This window comes from Leguminivora glycinivorella, chromosome 15 (genome assembly GCF_023078275.1).
Source record: "Leguminivora glycinivorella isolate SPB_JAAS2020 chromosome 15, LegGlyc_1.1, whole genome shotgun sequence".
Lineage (NCBI taxonomy): Eukaryota > Metazoa > Arthropoda > Insecta > Lepidoptera > Tortricidae > Leguminivora > Leguminivora glycinivorella.
In genome coordinates, this window is record NC_062985.1 from 13,571,952 (window position 1) to 13,594,101 (window position 22,150).

At 36.9% G+C, this 22,150-nt stretch overlaps 1 protein-coding gene across 1 annotated transcript in view; it reads left to right on the forward strand.

Moving 5' to 3' along the window:
* LOC125234207 (hemicentin-1-like) overlaps nt 1-22,150 on the forward strand; it is a 43,494-nt gene that overhangs the window by 15,156 nt on the left and 6,188 nt on the right. The window contains exons 4-5 of the mRNA XM_048140416.1: nt 8,312-8,356; nt 17,882-17,999. Of these exons, the coding sequence (XP_047996373.1) occupies nt 8,312-8,356; nt 17,882-17,999 (163 nt within the window). The remainder of the gene's footprint in view (nt 1-8,311; nt 8,357-17,881; nt 18,000-22,150) is intronic.

Here is a 22,150-nt window from a genome sequence, read left to right on the forward strand (position 1 = left end):
CAGACTAGCCAAAGGCAAAGACGTGGCCTACGATGGAGTGAGTTCGCCCAGAAGATGCCTGTTCACTCTTGATTTGAATTTCGGAATTTTATAAAGTACTCCTTTTACACGACTACCCAAAAAAACAAGTACCAACCTATTTTGTTTGCACACTAAATACTTCTTTCTTTGGACCATTGTTATGAAAAAAAAAACTGATGTCAACAAATCGGCCTACGGCCAATATTAATATAATTACCTACACTATCATACAAGTCTGGCCAAAAAGAAATTAAAAAGTGGCAACATTGTAGTGTCATCCTTTTCAAACTAATGTGTGAGAAAAAGGGACGACACTACGATGTTGCCACTTTTTAATTTCTACTCTTTTTGGTCAGATTGTAAAACATTAAATTATGATCATAGATAACATGTCGTCTTCAACGTGAAGAAAAAGGGAGACATACAGGCCTATGATCAAAGTGATATGATAATGTACATAATATATAGATTTAAACTAACACGATCTTCACTCATGTCCGTGGTCACGGGTAGAAAGTCGGTCCGTGGTAGGGTCCGAAACGTCGGGTTAAATATAAACGTAAGTTTTGACGCGATTAAGTCCCGTTTTAATTTAATAATATGAATGTACATAATATCGGCCAGTCAAATAAAGTCAGACCATGATCTGAGCCAGACCATGCTAAGTAGGTAACTTTTTTTTAAAAAACGTCATAAATTCATAGAAGTAAGACTATGTTACTAAATATGAATTAAAATAATTATTTTCATATTTTCAGTTCGCTTATAATGTAGTTGAGGTATGATTTAACTATTTTATTGTAATATCAAAATGTTTTGATTATTCAATAATAGAATTCCATTGGTAATTTACAATAAAATTAAGAAACAAAAACACAGAACTATAATAGTACATTTCGTTATAAGTGCGAGAAGTTTGTCATTACCATTACCGAAGAATGACATTCTCGCACGTGTGACAGACGACGTTTTTTAATACAGTTGCGAAAAAACACTACAACGGAATAAAACGATAAGCAATCCGAACTCTCAATTTTCGCATTGACATTGACGCATTATTTGACAATTCAACGGCGTATCTTTTTATTGGGTGCCATAAAAACAAAAATTTACGATTTGAGACGATTGTTTAATATATACTTATATTTTAATTCAATCGATCCATTTAATGCGATGTATACAAATAACATTAAATAATTATGACAAAAATACGTAACATATTAAGTTTTTTGAACGTGACTACTTTGACAACAGACGCGTTTCGTTCCATTCATATTCTGTTTACACGACTCATTATGACCCATTTTTCAAAATATAAACCATTTTATAAATTATGTTTAATATGACTAAAAGTAAACAATTACATAGGAAATATCAATGTTTTAAATATTAATCCCTTAATAGTATGTTTATAGTTTTATTCCGTCTTAGTAAATTAGACTAATATTAAAACATCTCGATAAGTAGTCTTAAACTGGAACGCATACTTTTTACAAGTGCATAGGGGCGGAACACTGACTATATCATGTAGACTCCCTAACTACGCTACTCTTGGTCACAATACATTCAAGCAGCGATATGTAATAGGTACAGTCACGGACTTTAAATTGTTGATCCACTTCTAGCTCATTTTATACTGGAACATCATAGTTTTACTATGCTTAACTATAATATGTCCAGTATAAAATGAGCTAGAAGTGGATCAACAATTAAAGTCCGTGACCGTACATATTTAGTTGTATTCTACACCATTTACAAACTTTACACTTGAACGGTTTGTTTTCGGATATGTTAGTTCGATTTGGGGTTAAGTTTCACCTACATCCAATTATTCGACTTTTTACGTACTAGTGCGTAAAATCCAACTTCTCGCACGCTAAATAGCCAAAAACGGGCACTTTTTGAGCAACTGTATTAAAAAAGCATTTTTTGCATTGATTCTTATAGACTGCATCCTTTTGCCATCAAAAGGCGAAGTTGAGCATCAAATATTTGAACAGCCCGACCAGGGCCGGATTAAGGGTAGAGCGAGTGGAGCGGCCGCTCTAGGCGCCGAATGGTAAGGGGGCGCCAAAATCGTCATTGCGTGGGCGCACACATAGCCCAATGGCGAGAGGAGCCGGAAATGAAATTTATTCAGATATTGAAAATCTAGATTTGTAATTGTGATTCAGATTATCTGAAAAGTTGCACCACAATGCCACCATGTACCACATTCATAAGGTGAGAGCTGTTGCTACAGTTGCTAGGGCGCCGCGAAAGATGTTTCTAGCTCTTGATGAACCACATTGTTGGGAGGTGAACGACAAAGACAATGTTGCGTCGCTATCCAAACGCTCAGTGTTTATCCACAATTCAAAGCGGAGTTCCTCTTAAAGCCAAAGGCGCAAAACGTCTCACAGAGGCGCAATTTTTTATTTCTAATAATGAAAAAATACAAAGATATAGAACATCAAAGTTCCGGAGTGTGGGTTCTAAGTAAAAATTGCACCTAGGCGTGAATTCACGCGTAACTTCACCGCAGTGAACCGTTGTCATTTTTCGTTTACGAGAAATAAGAAATAATACTTGCCTAAAATTCTTTGATAATCTAACTGACGGACTAATTAGTTTTTTTAGTCGTCTCGCTTATTAACCTATTTAATTCCAAGCTTTGCTCTTCTGCAGTTTTGCAATTAGAGTGGAACTTCTCGACTTCTCAATGTATGTCCAAGTTGGCCATTGCTGAAATTTGCTTTTCTCTCCCATGCCTTGCCTTGGCCCTGAACTAAAGCTCAAATCCGACTGTTATCAGATATTGGTTCCTTGGTCTAGGGCTAGAGCTTGGTTTTTGGCCTCTTTTGTTTCATCACAGCCATTTGTTCTTGTCACAGAACTTAATTTAGATAGAAGAAACAAATTCATATATTTGTATAGGGGCCGAGCGTGTCAAATTTTGTACTGAAGTTGATTCTTGCCTGTAATTTTAAATATGTCTCAGGCTCTTGATTGTTCATAATTTTTGTGTTGTTGCAATTGAATATCACGTAACGAGGCATTTTTTATGTTTTGGTTGACTTTAACTTACAAAAATTGACGCCCGAAAGCTGCAAGCTGCGAGTAAAGACGGACAACTGGATTTCACTGAGTTCATTTGACACGCTAAGTAGATACGTTTGCTTGATCTATGGTATATATGACATCTGTGGTTCTTGTCCACTACTCAATGAACACGCCGCACAGGAAAGCATTAACCTCGCGTACGTTTGTCCTATGACAGCCAGGGGCTTTTATGGCACGTATTTAACCGGGCGACTAAATAACCATAGAAATGGGTATCAAATATAATAGTTTGGCGACTAAAATGGGGCCTCAAATTATTTCAATATGAGGTAGCATTTTAATGCCATTACGGCTACGGTTTATTCAGACGCGAGTACCAACTATTTATTTGGCAACTGAATTATTATATTGGAAACAATTTAAGAGAGACAGTTTAATAGGAAAACGGCTATCTATTAATATAAAATATACAGTTCTTTTAAAATATTTATATAGCAAATTAACATAAAAAGTACATTTAAAATTTATACATCGGCACTCATCACCTGAGCTGTCATTTTAATAAAAAAAAGGATTCTTATAAAATATAATGGTCGACAAAATATTGTACTTATGGGTATGAAATTAGGTGTTTGGGAGTGCTGGCAACTTCGTCTCTATACAATGAATTTAACTTTTCATGACGTTTACTCTATCGAATCTAAGGCCGGTCTTACGTAGTCTTAACGTCACTCTAAAAGATTCATTTTTTTGGCAGGAAAACCTTACTCAGAATATGCCTTGGCATAAATCGTTCCGCAGATTTTATAATATCCAATATTATGCTGGCATAATGTTAATGAGCAAAATAATCTTCTAAATTAAGAGTACTTCCGTAGATTTTTGTTTGCATAATATTTAGGCAGTAAAAAGTTGTCCATCTTCTTCCTATTTCTGTTTTGATAGCGAGTCTTGTGTGTTGGGGATGCAAGATACCTAACACTCCTCCTCGCTTCGCTCGTCGTCGTACCTAACGGTGCCTCTGGGACTGTATTTCATTTCCTTTTTGCTATCGTTGTTTTGTTCATACAAAGTACCTAAGAATTATGCCATAGCAAATTTGGTAGAACTTATATTCTACTAAAAAAATAACCTAACACTAACCCACTTTTCTGCTAGCAGAAAATAATTCTGCTCCTATACCTCTAATATTATACTATACGATTAACACGGTACTTTTTTTAAATGCCATGTCGGTGGTAAACAAGCATACGATCGGCCTGATGGAAAGTGGTCACCGTAACCTATGGACGCCTGCTACTCAAGGGGTATCATATGCGCGTTACCGACCCATTAGAAGCTTATACACTCCTTTTTGCTGTGTATTTATTATAAAATGATTTGGTACGCGTTCCCTTATAGAGATATTTAAATACTACTCGTGGTTTACGGGTCGCAAATACGATGTTTGAATAGAATAAGTAGAATAGAATAGAATAAACATTTATTCGTGAACACAGGCAAGACAAAATACACATAATAACAACAAGACGGAAAGGAATGAAGTGCCACGAAATGGCCTCATCTCAGCGTGTTGCTGGTGACTTCCAGCGCTGATTTTCCGATGGGACCATCGTATGTATGTATGTATGTATAAGCTTTATTGTACATAAAGGAAACAAAAGAGACACAGTTACAGAGTCAGTAATATAGAAACGATTTTATATGTTTTTTTAAAAAAACCTACTTCCCAGTAATTTTTTTAGTTGCCTCCGCAATTTAAATACTACTTTAAACGATGAGCTAAGTATAATTATTTAGGTGCTAACATCTATATGACTACAAATATTAAAAATCTTACGCTTTACAATACTAGGTGCCAATTATTATTTTAGTCGCCAAAGTATTGTTTAATGTTCCTCGGCAATATTTTTGTCGCTTGAAATTTGCTGCCGTTTTTTCAATAATAATGATGCTTAATATTTGAGGCTCATATATTTTTTTGTCGCCACAATATTAAAACACAGCCAAATTATTGTATGCAAGACTTAACTTCCCGTTTAATATTTTAGTTGCCCGGTTAATTATATGCCTTATAGAATCAAGCCCTCCCCCCCATAAACAATAGAAAAAATTTTCGCGCTCGCTTCGCTCGCGCTATCAATTTCTCTCGGTGGGCATACATGGGAAATATTTTAGTAACCTAGTCAGGCGGATGCGACGTTTCAGATGGACACAGCGAATCTCTTGAGCATTTTGGCAACGAACCCCCCGCCCCCCAAAGCTTAAACAAGGGGGCGCCAAAACTATATCTCGCTCTACCTTGATCGAGTGCGCGGGCCGGCGCTGAGCCCGACTACCCTGAAGTCATCAAACACCCGTGTTTTATTAAAATTAGAATTGCTTAATTTAAAGTATATTGAATGGTTTTATTATGGAGAATTATAATTAAGAATCCGATTTTTAAAGAGACTTGCGGAGTTCACTTCTTTATTTAGGTAAATGGGTCACGGCACGGCTAAGTAGTATAATTTTTTAATTTAATAGAAAAATATCCGATAAAGTATCTGCTCTTATAGATTGGTATTCTTTAGAGGATAATGGGGAGATGAGAACTTAATAATATGAATTGGGTCAAGGAGTGCTTTAAAGATTTCAGAAGTAACAGAATAAAGAATATTGAGTAGGTATCTAAGAATTTAATGTTAAAATATACTGCTAATAATCTCAATTTATTTTGGAAATTGGAAACAAGTATTGGAACAACTTTTTTAGAATTTGTGAAACGGAAAGCATAAGTGTATTGAGTTTTTTTATTGACATTTTATTTCAAAGGATAAAAGAAATAGATACTGATATTGAACACAACAACAAATAGGTTTTAGAAAAAAAATCTTTTTTTTTTTTTTTGAAATGGAATTTCAATGAGTCGGGCGGGTTAAGCGCCCTTTACTCGTTACGGGACGGGGCGCGTTACGGGACGGGGCGGAAAAAAAATCATTTTTGCCACAAGCTTTTATCGCCGACTGTACCTTTGTTTTAACAGTCATCTACTACTCTCCGAGATGTTTCTAAAAACCCCTTACTCGGTGGGGATACCACGTTTCATGACAGAGTTCCTATGACCACCTTTCTGCTCCATCATCAGACCAGCTCCATGATACGATAATATTGCATTGTCACGTGATTTACAGTATGTGTGCAAAATTTCAGCTCAATCGGAAACCGGGAAGTGGGTCAAATTTAATACGTTTTGTCGCACACTAACATACTAACAAGACAAGTTGAATAAAAGCTTGTAAAAATAGGTGATGTGAAAAGCAGTATATGTGTCATACGATATCTACTACGATCAGTACTCTATTTTAAAATCCTTCGCCACGCTCATGATTCAATGTACGCCCTCACTGTTAATATGCAATTTTGCTCCCTCCTTGTAATAAATACAATCTACTATTGCAATTCTTGTTGAATGACTATTTATTATTTTAGAAAAATATTATCCGGCAAAGTACTCAACGCTGGCATAGAATTTATCCTACATTCAATTAAATTATTCAGAGCTTTCCGCGCCTTTGATCGTTTATTAGTGGCAGCCATTTTGAACCATCCGGGTGTCAAATGGTGTCATGAATTAATAAATAGACTTAGTGGAAACCGAAAACAATCTATATTTAATAAGAAGCTAAGATACAATCAGAATTTCAAGTGTTTGTTTGTTGATAGTCTATTTGTAACGCCATAATTAAGTGCCTGAACAATAACAGTCTTGTTTCAACTATAAACATTTAAACTATATATAATAGTGGAAAGTATAAACTATAAGTTGGGACAATTGGGAGTTGGTACTCACTGCATGGGACTGAAGTTTCCTGGAAATAGTTAGAAGTTATATACAATTAATACACGGTGTAACATGACGAAACCGAAAAATTTTGAAGTCTAAGAAAAAAATATGTTAAATTTCAAATTTCGCCAAAAAAATATATTAGGTTTTAGTTTTTTTGGGTGTATTTTCTCATAAACCTGAATATGAGCGCCATCCAGCCTAGAGTCAACTAAAGGTATATGTACGCCATCTAGACGACCATACACTTCTCTTGATGGTTTCAAGGTACTTTTTTTCTTAGACTTTATCTGTCTATACGGAGTCGTAATATCTTTGGTCAGGGCAAAAAAACCGTACGCGATTGTAATATTTTTTTTTTTAATCAACAAGCCTTTTCTGATATCTCGGCCGTTGCTCGTTTACTGTTACCCATTCGTCAGGCATCATGTTACGTTACGCTCAATTACCCAGCTTGTTATACCTGAAAAATGTATACAATCCGTTCTGAATATTTTCCCACAAAATGTCTTTCTTTATGTCTGCAATTTGTTTCTGTCTGATAGTTTTTAAGTGGTCATTTTTGAGAGGTTGCCATCTCAACTTATTGCCGCTGGTATAACTAGGATGCATATGAGATGGAATACATTGCACGTTGTTTAGGCCATGGACATACAGTGCCCGGGTTAAAAAAAAAATACGCGACACAACTGCTGAACCTTAAATGCCGTCACTTTTTTAATTAATCTTATTTGCATTGAGCTGCAAAACAAAATGTCTGACTAATACCAATTTTATTGATACGATCAATTCATAAAATGAGGTGTTGAATTGTTTGTATTTTTTTTTTATAAAATGTGATGTTTTTTATTTATTTATAAACACAAATTATAAAAAATTAGACTGACTCACCGATATCATCAGTATTGTGCACAAATAAACTTATTATAATAATAAATACATACATACAATCGCGCTTGTACTCGTATCTCATAAATATATCCTGAAACTACCCACAATCCACATGAAACTACTCAAGTGTCAGTGCCATTCTTGGCATTTCAGGGGTTGAAAGAAAACGAAATAAACGAAATACGAAATATATATTATAATTAATGTTCTAACAATACTTCTGGGACAATTACCCCAGGAAATTAGTTTACTTGTAAGTACAGTTTTCTACTGTATATACAATTATAATTTGTCCATGTCGTTCTAGTATCTGCAACAAATATTTCAGATATCAGGTCGGTGTGGAAGACTTTTCAATGCCTTTTAAAATAAGCAATTTAATCCAATGGCACCTTTATTATTGCTAGCACGCTTTGCATTTTAACTTTAACCTCACTAATCTAATATCCTGTCTCTTTCACTCCCTTGTTATGGTCGTCAATGTCACTTTGTATTCCCTCCCTTCCTGATCTGTTGTCTTGTGCATTGCAGATGAGTCCCTAACCCCGGCGACCGAGGCCCCGTCCCGCTCCTCAGGTATCTCTAGAACCCTATTTTATTATTTTTTTCACGCTTTTTCTTTGCTATGGATTATTTTTGCTTCTTGCTGTTGTGAGTGTGACCTCTGCAATTCGTCTTGACAACATACAGAATAGTAAATTAGGATACAAGTGCAGAAAAAAGGAAGTTCGTTTAAATAGACACGAGTTACGAATTTCCTTTTCGCACGTGTATCGTACGACGTTTTTCAGTACAGATGACCCTCCGAAGTTTCGACCTGGCATATCATGAACCACTTTTCGCACTAGTGCGTAAAAAAAACACTATCTGTACTGAAATAGTACATTACAAAATAGTTCGGTAAAGGGGAAATACGTAACGATTGGAGATAAATTAAAACAAAACCGCAGATATTGTTGGATGATGGGTAGAAAAAAATACAGATAGGATAATAAAAAAAAATATTCAGAAAAAAAATACCTGGCTACATTTGCCCGCCAAACTCATATAACTAAGCCTATTTATAAGCTATTACAGGTTTATTACGTATAATAATGTTAGTATTATGTTTAGGTTCATCGATCGTATATATGCGATCCGATAAACATTTCCGTTCAAAAATCAATCCTGTAGTGCAGACAACAACACTTACTTTGCCTTCTTTTTATATGAAAACTTTGATAAACTTGTGTCTTTTATATTTCAATGATAATAATAATAATCGTAATCTTATGCCAGAGATAATCGCCACATGCGTTAGTTTAATTTTACAGATACAATGTAACCGCGATGACAAATCCATCAAAACGAGTCCATGAGTTGACACTTTCCTTAAGTTAGAGTCTGGCCCCTGAATGGCATTTCTGATATGCGACACGCCGCAAAAATGTAGTCTGGCTCGGTCGCGCCAATACGCAAGAGCGATAGAGATAGCCACGAAAGATTTATCGTGAGCGTTTCGTGAGAGTTTGCACATTCGGCTACGCACACTGCACGGAAAGAGACGAGTCATAATGTATTGAATATGAAAGTATGCCTCTTCTCTTTTTTCGCACAAACTATCAAATGTGTAAACTAGATCTCAATCCAGCTCTCTCACACTTTTGAACTATAGGAAAAGAGCGTAAAAAATAAATTCTAACTCGTGGTAGCCCCGCCCCACTCGTTGTTGTAGCATATTAATCAAGCAGACAAATTGAAATGCAGCTTGCATCTCTATGAAATTGCATTTCATATTAAAACAACATTAACTCTAGCGTTTCTCTATAATGCCGTTAGTATGAGCTCATTATACTAATGTGAACACTCAGCTTCTAGGTGCAAAGCAAACAATGTCGATATAGACACATATTCTCTCCCATAATGGAGCCATATACGAGTATAACAGCCATTAGGACCATTTAATTTAGAGTATTAGTTATATTTAGAACACAATACTCGTACAATAAATTATTCAATGAGTTTTGCAGACTTAGTTGATGTAAATTATTGTGTACAATTTTCCATCAACAAAATTTGATTTTTCATGTATTGTATGTACTGACTAGCTTTTTCCCGCAGCCTTGCCCGCGTACTAAAAGTAATCTTATTCAAACGTTGAACTTTGGTCGCCATTTCATCCCCTTAGGATGTGAATTTTGAAAAATCCTTTCTTAGTGCTCCTCTACACCTTATAAGGAACCTATGTGCCTTTGGAATCTCTGTGACCAGCGGTTTCGGCTGTTCGTTGATATGTCAGTCAGTCAGTTTCTTTTTTTATATATTTAGATTTATTTTGTGTCGCCGATGATTTCTCATAAATAAATTATGTGTTTAAGTTTGTCATAGTACCCTTTTCACGAATGGTACTACCACGACCGGATCATACTGTCCAGTCTACCCACTCTGTGTCAACTGGCAGTATCTTACTTGCACTCAATTTACGAGTACCTTCTTATATCAGCACGACACGAGACAAATCCATCGCTACCGTAAAACGAGGCTACTTTGCTTTGCACCACTTGGTAACTTTGCACCACCTTTAAATATGGTTTGATTGCCTCAAAAATCAAAATATATGGTTGATTAGATGAATTATTCGAATCCACCCTTATACACATATCAAAAAAGTTGCACTACAAGCTATTTTTTTTTTCAGGCGTCATACAAAAGATACAATACAATACAATACAAATATTCTTTATTGTTCACCAATATAACAAGATTACATCACATAACTTTAATTAACTATGGTAGACAACAGGCGGTCTTATCGCTAAAGAGCGATCTCTTCCAGACAACCTTTGGGTAGTGGAGACAAGACACAAAAAACAACTGATTTGAGTAGGTGATGCAGTGAGTGATAGAAAACGTCAAATAATCTTAATACTAATAAACATACATAAATAGGAATTAAAATAAACCTAAATATACCGTACATATATAAATACTATAACAACACAGCTACGAATGTACATAGATCAAAAACAATGCGGCCAATAGCGATAAAGGAAAATGAAACAGGACCATCAATAAATATTGTATTATGGAATAGATAAATAATGCTCTTTTACTTGACTTTTAAAAATGTGAAGAGACTTAGCATGCCTTATGTCAATAGGTAATGAGTTCCACAACCGAACTGCCTGGAAAGTAAAGGAATCGTTGAAGAATTTAGAAGAAGATGACGGGACTTTAAGAAGATAATTTCGGGAAGATCTGATAGATTGAACAAAACTAAAGCGGTCTTTGAGATAGCGAGGAGTTGAAGGGTTAAACAGTATATTATAAAGGAGAGAAACTATATGAAGGTTACGTCTGCGACGAATGGGGAGCCACTTCAGCTGCGATCGAAAGCTAGACACATGATCGAATTTGCGCAAACCAAAAATGAAACGTATACAGACGTTCTGAATACGATCCAGCTTATTGAGTTGCTCTTCGGATAGATCAAGATAGGAAACATCAGCGTAATCCAAGATTGGAAGGAGCAACGCCTGAGTAAGCGCAATTTTTGTGGGGATAGGAAGAAAGTTGCGAAGAGAGTTGTTGGAAGACGTAGTGAGCTAGTGCGTAATTAAAATGTTACAGCTTCTTAGGTTTAATGATTTATGATGATGCCGTTATTCGATTGAGCCCTTGCTCTGGTAGAACTGATTTCTAAACTTTAAACTACATTCTTTTTTATAAATTAAGTTCAGGAGCAATGTTACCCAAACACCGGGTAACAATGCTCCTAACTTATTGTTTGATATGGGGCTGATATTAATATCATATCACAATTTTAAACATTGGCAGTTGAAAATCGGGGAGGTCTTTTGTGTATACGTATATAAAAAAATATACTTCTGCATATTAAATTTTCTCAAAAATCAATATGTAAAAATTTTGGAGCAAATTTTGGTGCAAAGTAGGCGTTTTACGGTAGTGATATATTACAGTATCTAACGAATATAGCCAAACGTCACTCTTTGGGTCCATTTAGACACCGCTGCACGAACTCGCATGCGATTTTAGTTAAGACCCCTTATTCCTTAGAGCGCTCATCAATTTCACGAAACGGCCATCGATAGATGGCGTTGGCGCTCGGTACGCGAGCACCGGCAACTCAACGCGCGTTTCAACGCAGACACGAATAATCTTGATAGTTTTGAATTAAATTGCTAATAACATAATTTTCAATTTTATATGGGGACTCTTTATTTAATTTCATATTCATGGTATGGTAGTAGTAAATAAGGTATATGAATGTAGTAAAAGTATAGTATTAGTCTACATGTACATATATAAATTCAGGTTTCCTAATTGATTGATTCAACAACCAACACCGCTGAGCCGAAACTACGAAAGCTAGAAAGTCGAAATTTGTATAGACTGCATTAACAAAATTTCGAAGAGATAAGAATCGATTATGAAAATTTACACCCCTAGTAGAGGGAAAAAGGGGGTGAAAGTTTGTAGCGGGATCAATTTGTTTTTTTTTATTAGGAACATTTTAGTTAGGAACTTGAAATTAGAGAATAGTTTAATAGTGATTTCTGTTTTTTAGGGTTCCGTAGTCAACTAGGAACTCTTATAGTTTCGCCATGTCAGTCTGTCCATCCGTCCGTCCGTCCGTCCGTCCGTCCGTCCGTCCGTCCGCGGATAATCTCAGTAGCCGTAAGCACTAGAAAGCTGAAATTTAGTAACAATATGTATATCAATCACGTCAACAAAGTGCAAAAATAAAAAATGAAAAAAATGTTTTATTAGGGTACCCCCCCCCCTACATGTAAAGTGGGGGCTGATTTTTTTTTTCATTCCAACCCCAACGTGTGATATATTTTTGGATAGGTATTTAAAAATGAATAAGGGTTTACTAAGAGTTTTGAATGATTCACGGTTATTTTCATTAGACTTATATTGACCGGGATATAGACCGTGATTACCTTTTTGATTTTTGTCGAGCTCCCGATATTTCGACGCAGTTGCATGCATCATGATCACGGAAAACTGACGAAGGCGGGTGGATGTTAAAGTTTATAAGTAACAGCGCGCGATCAACCCTCCTTCGCGCGCGTCGGCTGCGTTCACTTTCAGCGTTACCACTGGTCGCGTTCACACTCGATGGTCTGTCCAAACACACTACACTCACAGTGTCACTACGTTTGTTCAATTCTGACTTCACCGGTTTTTTACACAAACAAATCACTGGATTCCATACATTAGATAGTTTGAAGCCATCCTCACGATTGAAATTTTTATATTTGTGAATCTCAATGGCTTCTCTGAATGGCTTCTTTGGCCGGTGAAGTCAGAATTGAACAAACGTAGTGACACTGTGAGTGTAGTGTGTTTGGACAGACCATCGAGTGTGAACGCGACCAGTGGTAACGCTGAAAGTGAACGCAGCAAACGCGCGCGAAGGAGGGTAGATCGCGCGCTGTCTATACAACTTTAACATCCACCCGCCTTCGTCAGTTTTCCGTGATCATGATGCATGCAACTGCGTCGAAATATCGGGAGCTCGACAAAAATCAAAAAGGTAATCACGGTCTATATCCCGGTCAATATAAGTCTAAGGGTTTACTAAGATCGTTTTTTGATAATATTAATATTTTCGGAAATTATCACAGTTATAGTGACTTTCATATTTTTATAAGAACAGCATCAACAGCATGCACTTACGTCCAGAACAGTGACATTTGGTGCATTGGAACTGCTCATGATGTGTCACTTTTTAACCGTCGCCTCAAATCTGAGAGATTTGAGGCGAGGTTCTCAATTCGTCTGTATGTTTATTTATTTTTTTATCTTTGTTCCTCGATATCTCCGTTGTTACTGGACCGATTAAAAAAAACATTATTGAATGTATATGAATACAGATAAAAAAAAAGTAGTAGATAAAAAAAAAAATATCTGTCCCCTCTTTACATGTAGGGGTACCCTAATAAAACATTTATTATTATTAACGACCTTCCACATATTTATAATGAGCCCAAACATGATGGGGTTATGATGAGGAGAATAGCAGTTCTGTTGACCACCTCCTGACTCCATCATGAGAACTTGGACCTCGTCTAGTTCGATGGTGCTCGTCAGCCCAAATCTAATGAGCCCGAACATGATGGGGTTATGATGAGGAGAATAGCAGTTCTGTTGGCCACCTCCTGACTCCATCATGAGACCCTGGACCTCATCTAGTTCGATGGTGCTCGTCAGCCCAAATCTAATGAGCCCAAACATGATGGGGTTATGATGAGGAGAATAGCAGTTCTGTTGACCACCTCCTGACTCCATCATGAGACCTTGGACCTCATCTAGTTCGATGGTGCTCGTCAGCCCAAATCTAATGAGCCCGAACATGATGGGGTTATGATGAGGAGAATAGCAGTTCTGTTGGCCACCTCCTGACCCCGTCATGAGACCTTGGACCTCATCTAGTTCGATGGTGCTCGTCAGCCCAAATCTAATGAGCCCAAACATGATGGGGTTATGATGAGGAGAATAGCAGTTCTGTTGACCACCTCCTGACTCCATCATGAGACCCTGGACCTCATCTAGTTCGATGATGCTCGTCAGCCCAAATCTAATGAGCCCAAACATGATGGGGTTATGATGAGGAGAATAGCAGTTCTGTTGACCACCTCCTGACTCCATCATGAGACCTTGGACCTCATCTAGTTCGATGGTGCTCGTCAGCCCAAATCTAATGAGCCCGAACATGATGGGGTTATGATGAGGAGAATAGCAGTTCTGTTGGCCACCTCCTGACTCCGTCATGAGACCTTGGAACTCATCTAGTTCGATGGTGCTCGTCAGCCCAAATCTAATGAGCCCAAACATGATGGGGTTATGATGAGGAGAATAGCAGTTCTGTTGACCACCTCCTGACTCCATCATGAGACCTTGGACCTCATCTAGATCGATGGTGCTCATCAGCCCAAATCTAATGAGCCCAAACATGGTGGAGTTATGATAAGTAGAATAGCAGTTCTGTTGAACATCTCCTGCCTGACTCCATCATCATGAGAACCAGAACCTCATCCTGGTCCCAAAATATAATAATAATTCAAACTCTCAACAAACTTCACGTATAACTTAAAATCCAAAATCATATGAAAAGCATGTCGAATGCTAAAATTGCATAAGGTGTAAAAAGGATCAAGATTTGTTTAGTCGCAGTTTACGGCACTTCTCGGAACTATCGCGCTGCTTACGAAAGCTAGGTGCGCCGGACGATCAAACGCAGGTCCGTTGTCTTCGAGCGCTCGGCGCAGACTGAGCGGGCTCGCGTTAGCACAGTGTCTTTTATTCGAATTTTAGGTGTTTTAAAAACATATCTATCGACAGAAAGGTATGTCTTATATGTATGATTTTTTTTTTATAGGTCAATAAGAAGTTCTAGTTTAGGATAATATTATTTAAGAGTTACAAAAAATGCAGGAATCGCAGGAAAAATACATAATGTAAACCTCTTTTTATCGAAAAAATGGGGAGGATACGGAAGGTTATTTATCCACCATTTCAAGTAAATCTTAAAATGTCAAAGTATTAGCTAACTCGTACAGGATATAACAAATAGGATTGTGATCATTTATTACCCCAAATAACATTTTTAACAGCACAATCACGATTCTAAACGAGCTATTCCACTACGAAATTTGAAAACGTCTTCCGAAAAAACTGATTTTTCGGAAGTATAAAAAGACATACTTATTTTAAAGTAGTACCAATTGACTTTCTAGCTTAAGATATGTACTTTTAGGAACATTATCATTTTTTTAATAATCATTTATAGTTTCTTTATAATTTTGAATGAAAAAGGTTCTATTTTGCAAAAAACGCTCGTCTTTAGGAATAAGGCCTCTTAAATTGGACTGTTTAGGATTCACAAAATTGAAAACACCAATCAAATACCGCAATGTCATGAAACTCACATACGAGTTCCACACCGTGTAAATGAGTCCTTTAGGTTATTGTATTGTATAAACTAGTAGTCCTAAGCAGCTGTCATGTCACAATCAACGTGAACCACATGGGACACACGTGCTGAGCGTGTCCGTTTCAACGTCTGCCATGCATAACTTAATCCAAATCTCAAAGTATATCAATATCCTACAGCATTTGAGCCTCCTAATCAGTATTCGTATCAGAGCAACACGGCTTATGAATATAAAATGGTACTTCTTACAGGCAACCAATAAAAATATCCGTGTAAATTCTTGGTCGATCCAGAAACTTACAAGCGCACGTATTAAAAAACACAGTCTAAAACAAAAACAGTAAAAAATAACAGTCAATACAGGAGCACATTTTAACGTAATAAATTAATAGTTTTGCTACTCCAAATCCATTTTTTTTTATTTAAGATTCTAGTTGTCAGGTAAAGGCCCATTGTCAGGTATTTGTCAGGATTACTCAATTCTCAGCGTATACAATGAGTTTTGCACGTCTTATAATATGTACGTAATTTTTGGTTCTAGTGAGTAACTGTTCTAGTGAGGCGTTGTGCTCACTTTTTCCATAAAACATATTTTTTCTTGACATAGCTATCGAGAATATCAAGTAACGTGTTCTAAGACGTCAAAAACTCCTGAGTCTGTTAATATGGTAAAATTCAAAATTAAATATTACTTGTTAATTCATACCACCTTCCATATAAGTATTAAGTAACGCTACGATACGGTGGCTAATTAAATAACTCGTCAGAAATAATATCCCCACCAACATCACATATTTGATGCAATTGAAGGTTTACTTGTTACCAACTTTAATTAAGTGAAGCTGCGTTTAAACCCGTATTACCGCAAATTATCCACGAACTTCCTCTGAAGTTCTTGCGTAGTGCTATTTATCAACTGCAATGTTCCTGTTGAGAAACTGCTGAAAACATTCGGCAAAACTCTTAAGCAACAGTTGGAACTTCGACGGGTCTTTGAATGCATTCGGGTTTTGCGTATAAGGAGTTTTGAATAGCCATATAAAAGTGTGGAAGGCAAAATATTCCGTTATTATGTACTTAATAGCAAAATTTATGACTAGAATCTGACTAAGTACCCTAATCTTGTCTCTTCTTATAAACACTATCAAAAAATAAATTGCTGGCTATAGATAACTTTTTTACCTACAGTTTAAAAATACAGTGAAATAGATATATTTTTAAGCTTACAAAGATAATTTTCGAATTTTCGAAGATAATTTTTGGTTCAGTAAATTATTACTTTCTCATTAACTGAGCCCGATAAAAAAGCATACTATTTAGAAAAGTCTAATAGGTTAACATAATTATGCTGTGTAACATACACAGCATATTTTTTACTACTAGCATAAGACTCAAATTCATAGCAATCTATTCACATGACGTTTCATAACCGTGGCAAACCATACAAAAACTGGAGCAGAGATTTCAACGAACGCTTGCAAAGCGTCTATAGATTAAACCTGGCTTAGCCAAAGTGACAATAGTTGACGCTACTATCGAAACGCAGTCTGGCCACAGTATAGTAGGCTAGTTTCCTATACTTAAAATAAAATATTTAATGCAGTGCACGAAATAAAGCACCACATAATTAGAAGAAAAATATGGACAGTAGTTATTTTTAAACAAAATTTTTATTTAATAAGTCAAAGAGAAATATATAAAGTCAATGAATTGAAATTGAAATTCCTCAGTATTTTATAGTTATTCCATACTAACAAATCGTTTTGACAGTTCATAAAAAGAAGCTGATTTGACTAGTAGGAAACTAGCCTATAAAAAGTACCTACTATCGTGTCTGGCTCTGACGCGCCACCACATAGCGATAAAAAGTACTAGCTACGATACGCTTAGATTTTACTTTCCCCCTCGGGACGCCGCAGCTCCGCCGAAGTGACAATCGCTGACGGTGGCGTGGCGTGGCGACCAACACGCTAGTACGAGTATGTCTGGCTCTGTCGCGCCACTATAATTTCTGTAGATAAAGAGTGCAGTGCTAGTTACGAAGCGTAAGCGATAGTGACGTTGGCAATTGTGTGGGTTATAAAGTGCATTTTACGTAGAAGCATTTCAAGTTAAATTAGACTAAGACTTGTGTGGAATAAGGTTGTCTGTTGTTGCAGCGGCGGCGGCCTCCATCTGGGGCTCTCAGGACGTGTACGTGAAGAAAGGAAGCACAATATCTCTGACTTGTTCGGTGAACGTGCACTCCTCGCCGCCATCGAGCGCTTCTGTGCTCTGGTAAGATATCATTTGTAAATGTTGGATATACACCGTGTAACTTAAGGAGCAAAGATTTTAACCACGCATTTCTGAGGCCAAAGAAGGAAATGTTTTAAACTAAATTAAATTTTGACTAAAGTAACGACGAGTTTCGACAAAAACAAAATTGAAATTTTAAAGTAAGTTTTTACATAAAAAGTTAATTTTGCGTAAACGTGGCGTGGCGTTTCTTGAAACCCACTTTTTGCACTTTTATTATTTTATTTTATTTATTTAATTATTATAATCAAAGGTAACAATGGTATAAATATACAGTGCTCCACAAAACTATGTTATAAGTTGACATCTATCAATAAGGATAGTGAATTAATGCCGCATAAAGGCACACCAAAAAAGGATTTTGTATTCAGAAATAACAATTGTTTTTATTTTAATGGTAATAACTCTGAAACTAAGCGAAATAACAAAAAGTTAATATGATATTTTAGTCTTTAAAATGTTATCAGAATACGCTTTTGAAGTTACTCAGTTTCCTGATGTTACACGATGTATATCCTAACTTTGTTTGCTTAGCATCGTAGTGTGAGCAGTGAATTTTTATGGTTGCGTAACATGAAGAGGGACTTATCGGTCGATTTTAGACTCAGACACTTGATGTGTTTGCGTTGACCTTTGTAAACTCATCTACTCTAAATGTGAATATAAGAACTGAGACGCCGTAATGCAATAACTCTTATTTATTGATAAGAATCTTAGTTAAAACGTATACATGTTAATTCATTGAAATATATTGCAAAAATAAAAAAATCTAGACTTCTGTCTTCATAATGTAAGCTTCGGTTGACAGCAATTCAAAAATGTGACAGCTATATCGATTCTCGATGGTCAATCTTCTTGCTGGCCACGACATTCTCCCGCCTGAAGAACAGCAGAATCCTTTCTTCCAACATCTGGTAGTGGGCACAGCTTCGAAATCGATCTAGTTAACACTCCAGTTGCTGTGCGGACGTCGTAGACTCGCGTAACATTATCTTTTCCAGGATGTTTCAGTAACACTCTACCTAGTAGCCATTTACTAGGAGGTAATCTATAGTCTTTGATTAACACTAAATCTCCGACGTTGAACTCTTGTTGTCTAATTTTCCACTTAGGTCTCTCTTGTAATCTTGTAAGAAATTCTGTTTGCCATTTTCGCCAAAATATCTGTAACATTCTTTGCATATTTTGCCATCTCGATAGGGAATTTGCTTTATGTTGAGTCAAATCTCTCTCTGGTATTGTGACTAATGGTTCTCCGACAAGAAAGTGTGCTGGTGTCAACGGTTCTAGGTCATCAGGATGATCGCTCAGCGGTGATAAGGGTCTCGAGTTAAGACAAGCTTCGATCTGGTTCAGAAACGTTGATAATTCTTCGAAGGTAGGTGTAGTATCTCCGAGGGTTCTCTTTAGATGGAATTTCGAACTCTTCACCCCCGCTTCCCATAATCCCCCGTGATTTGGTGATCCAGGAGGGATGAACTTCCACTTGGTACCTTCAGTGTCTAGTAAGGCTGCTAGTTCAACTGGGATCGTTGATTTGCCAAGTCTCCAAGTCTCTAGTATTTCTTTGCTCGATGCAATGAAATTAGTACCGTGGTCGCTCCACATCTCTTTGACGAATCCTCTTCGTGATGTAAATCTTCGAAATGCAGCCATGAACGCTTCCATTGTCATGTTACTCACACATTCTATGTGTATAGCTTTAGTTACCATGCAGATGAAAATACATATGTATGCTTTGAACGTTTTCGTTCCTCGTCCAGGGCTCATGCGCACGTTGACTGGACCTGCGAAATCTACACCTGTAGTAAGAAATGCTCTTGATGGCTTAACTCTTATTTCAGGTAAATCGCCCATCAGTTGAGTTACAGTTTTCGCTTTTTGTTTAGCGCAAGGAAAGCAGTTTCTAACATACTTCTTGATAGTATTTCCTGCGTCAATCAGCCAGTATCTTCCTCTCAAGTATATTGTCATAAGTTGCGGGCCTCCATGCAATGTCTTCTTGTGTGCGTCATCGAGTAAAAGTGGTAGCAGTACATTGTTCTTAGACAGAATGACAGGATGTTTGCTCAGGAACTCTAAATCTGCATGTTTCAATCTTCCTCCAACTCTGAGTACTTCTTTTTCATCAAGAAAGGGTGTAAGTGACAGTATTCGACTTCTTTTCTTAAGTGGTTGACGATTTCTCAAAGCTTCGATTTCTTCTGGAAACTCAAGTTGCTGTGAAAGCTTGATACATGTAGTAAGTGCTTTTTCTCGCTCATCATGAGTTACATACTGAGGTAAGTTTTCTTTTACATCTTTGTTTTTGAACATCAGCCATCTTTGACAGTAAGCTATGACTGAAATGAGTCTTCTCAATGATGAATATCTCTTTGAAATTGTGAGTATGAATTCTTCTTTATTCTCTAACACTGTAGTAGTAGCACATTTGATAGATTTTCTCGTTTCTTGATCTGTATCTTCTACTTCACAAGATTCTTTTTTCCATTCTCTTTGTTGTAAGAATGTTGGACCTTGAAACCATAAGGTATGTTCTTTCAATTTCTCAGGTGTGACTCCTCTCGACGCTGGATCTGCAGGATTTTCTTTAGTATTCACGTATGACCATGTAGTATTTATGTTATTGTTGATTTCAATGACTCGGTTCTTCACAAATGTTGTCCATTTCAGCGGGTCTCCGAGAATCCAAGCTAAAGTTACTTTTGAATCTGAATATGCGTATGTATTTTTGTTCTGGATCTTCATAGCTGTAGCAACATGTTTCAGCAGTTGACTCAGTAGTAGCGCTGCACTCAATTCTAGACGGGGCAAAGTAAGTTGTTTTTTCATCGGTGAGATTTTTGTCTTTGCCATGATAAGTGACACTTTGACTTCTCCATCTGGTTGTATTACTCTGCTGTAGACTACTGCTGCATAGGCTGACATTGATGCATCAGCGAAGCCATGTAGTTCTATTAACTCACTGTGGTTGGTTGTTCCAATCCATCTCTCAAGTTTAATTTGTGACAGGTGCTCTATACCATTGCAAAAGGTTTTCCACTCTGTCTTTAAGTCTTCTGGTAGTTCTGTATCCCATGATAATCCTCTTGACCAAATCTTCTGTAGAAATATCTTTCCCATGACTACAGATGGTGCTAGCCAACCCATTGGATCAAACAAGGAAGCTATGACAGTTAAGACGTTTCTCTTAGTTACTCGTTGTTCAGATAAAGTGTTAATTTTGTTAGTTACTAAGAGAGTATCTTCGTTTGAGTTCCATGTTATTCCTAAGGTTTTGATTGTCTCTTTTTTGTTGATGTCTATCTCACATTTCTTCGCTCTCTTCTCTGTTTCGACTGTATTGATGAATTTTTTGCTATTTGAAGACCATTTTTGTAGTTCAAAACCTCCTCTTCTTAGTACTTCTGTTAATTGACGTTTTGCTTCTATTGCAGTTTCTTCTGTATCTCCCCTGACAGTACATCGTCCATGTAGAAAGAGTGGTTGATAATCTCTCGAGCTTGGGCATATTCTTCTGTGTTTGCCTCATCAATTGCTATTTGTCTCAAGGTTTTGATAGCTAAAAATGGCGCACATGCTGTTCCAAATGTGACTGTTAGCATTCTGTATTCTCTTATGTCTTCATCAGGGCTGAATCTCCAAAGTATTCTCTGAAAGTCTGTGTCTTCTCTTCTTACAAGGATCTGGCGATACATTTTGATGACATCAGCCACAAAACAGACTTTGTGTGTTCTCCATCTCATAAGAATGTCTCGAAGATCTCCCAGAAGTGACGGACCAACTAGCAGTTCTGCGTTGAGGCTCACTCCGTTGCTTCCTTTGCATGAAGCGTCATAGACTATGCGATACTTGGTAGTTTTTCTATCTTCACGGATCACAGGGTGATGTGACAAATAGACTCGTTTGTCAGTCTTCTTAACAGACTCATCTCGTTCGATCAATTCCATATGTTGAAGTGTTATGTACTCTCTCATGACCTCGTTGTAGGCTTCTCTCAATTTTTTGTTTGCTTCTAATCTTCTCTCAGTGCTCATGAATCTTCTCAGTGCAATTTCTCTCGAATTCTCAGGTAAAATAGGTTTGTCGCTTTTAAAGGGAAGTGCCACAATGTATCTTCCATCAACATC